General features: G+C 50.6%; 1 protein-coding gene across 1 annotated transcript in view; it reads right to left on the reverse strand.

Moving 5' to 3' along the window:
- Positions 1-299, reverse strand: part of EMH_0088320 (uncharacterized protein) — a gene marked incomplete at both ends in the record, with an annotated part of 2,359 nt that extends 2,060 nt beyond the window's left edge. Inside the window, 2 exons of the mRNA XM_013501284.1 lie at positions 117-170; positions 265-299. Coding sequence (XP_013356738.1) covers positions 117-170; positions 265-299 — 89 coding nt within the window. The remainder of the gene's footprint in view (positions 1-116; positions 171-264) is intronic.
- Positions 300-498: the final 199 nt, after the last annotated feature.

Below are 498 nucleotides of genomic sequence, written 5' to 3' on the forward strand. Positions count from 1 at the left end.
AAGGGACTTGATGGCAACAGGGAGTGCGTGATGGCCCTGCTATGAATTACGACACACGTAAATGCCACTCCTATCTGCAGATACGACTTGAAATGCGTGGTTAAGCCATGCTTCACCTTGAAAACTCGTTGTCAGGTCTGTATCGGCGCAATGAGGGCTTGTGAGTCAACCTGAACACCAACCCAGTCGCACGCAAGCCCACAGAAGTAGTTCCAACTTTCCTTAATCTGCTAGACTATGCGGCCCGCCCGATGTTTTGCATACCTGATAAATGCGTTGCGGATTACAGCCTCGTACATGGCGATGCAACGCCGATATCGGCCCTGGTTAGCCAGCAAGACGGCAAGTAGCTGCCCTGTAAAAGTATAGGGACACCATTCGTGGTAAGGGCGCTTGTTCTCATGCCCAGTCAATTCAGCGCAATTCTAGGTAGGACTGCAAACCTAGGACGATGTAAGCGAGCTGCTTCGGCCCTACAGGAATCCAAATAAACTTCAT

This window comes from Eimeria mitis, genomic scaffold (genome assembly GCF_000499745.2).
Source record: "Eimeria mitis Houghton genomic scaffold, Emh_scaff6619, whole genome shotgun sequence".
Taxonomy (NCBI): Eukaryota; Apicomplexa; class Conoidasida; order Eucoccidiorida; family Eimeriidae; genus Eimeria; species Eimeria mitis.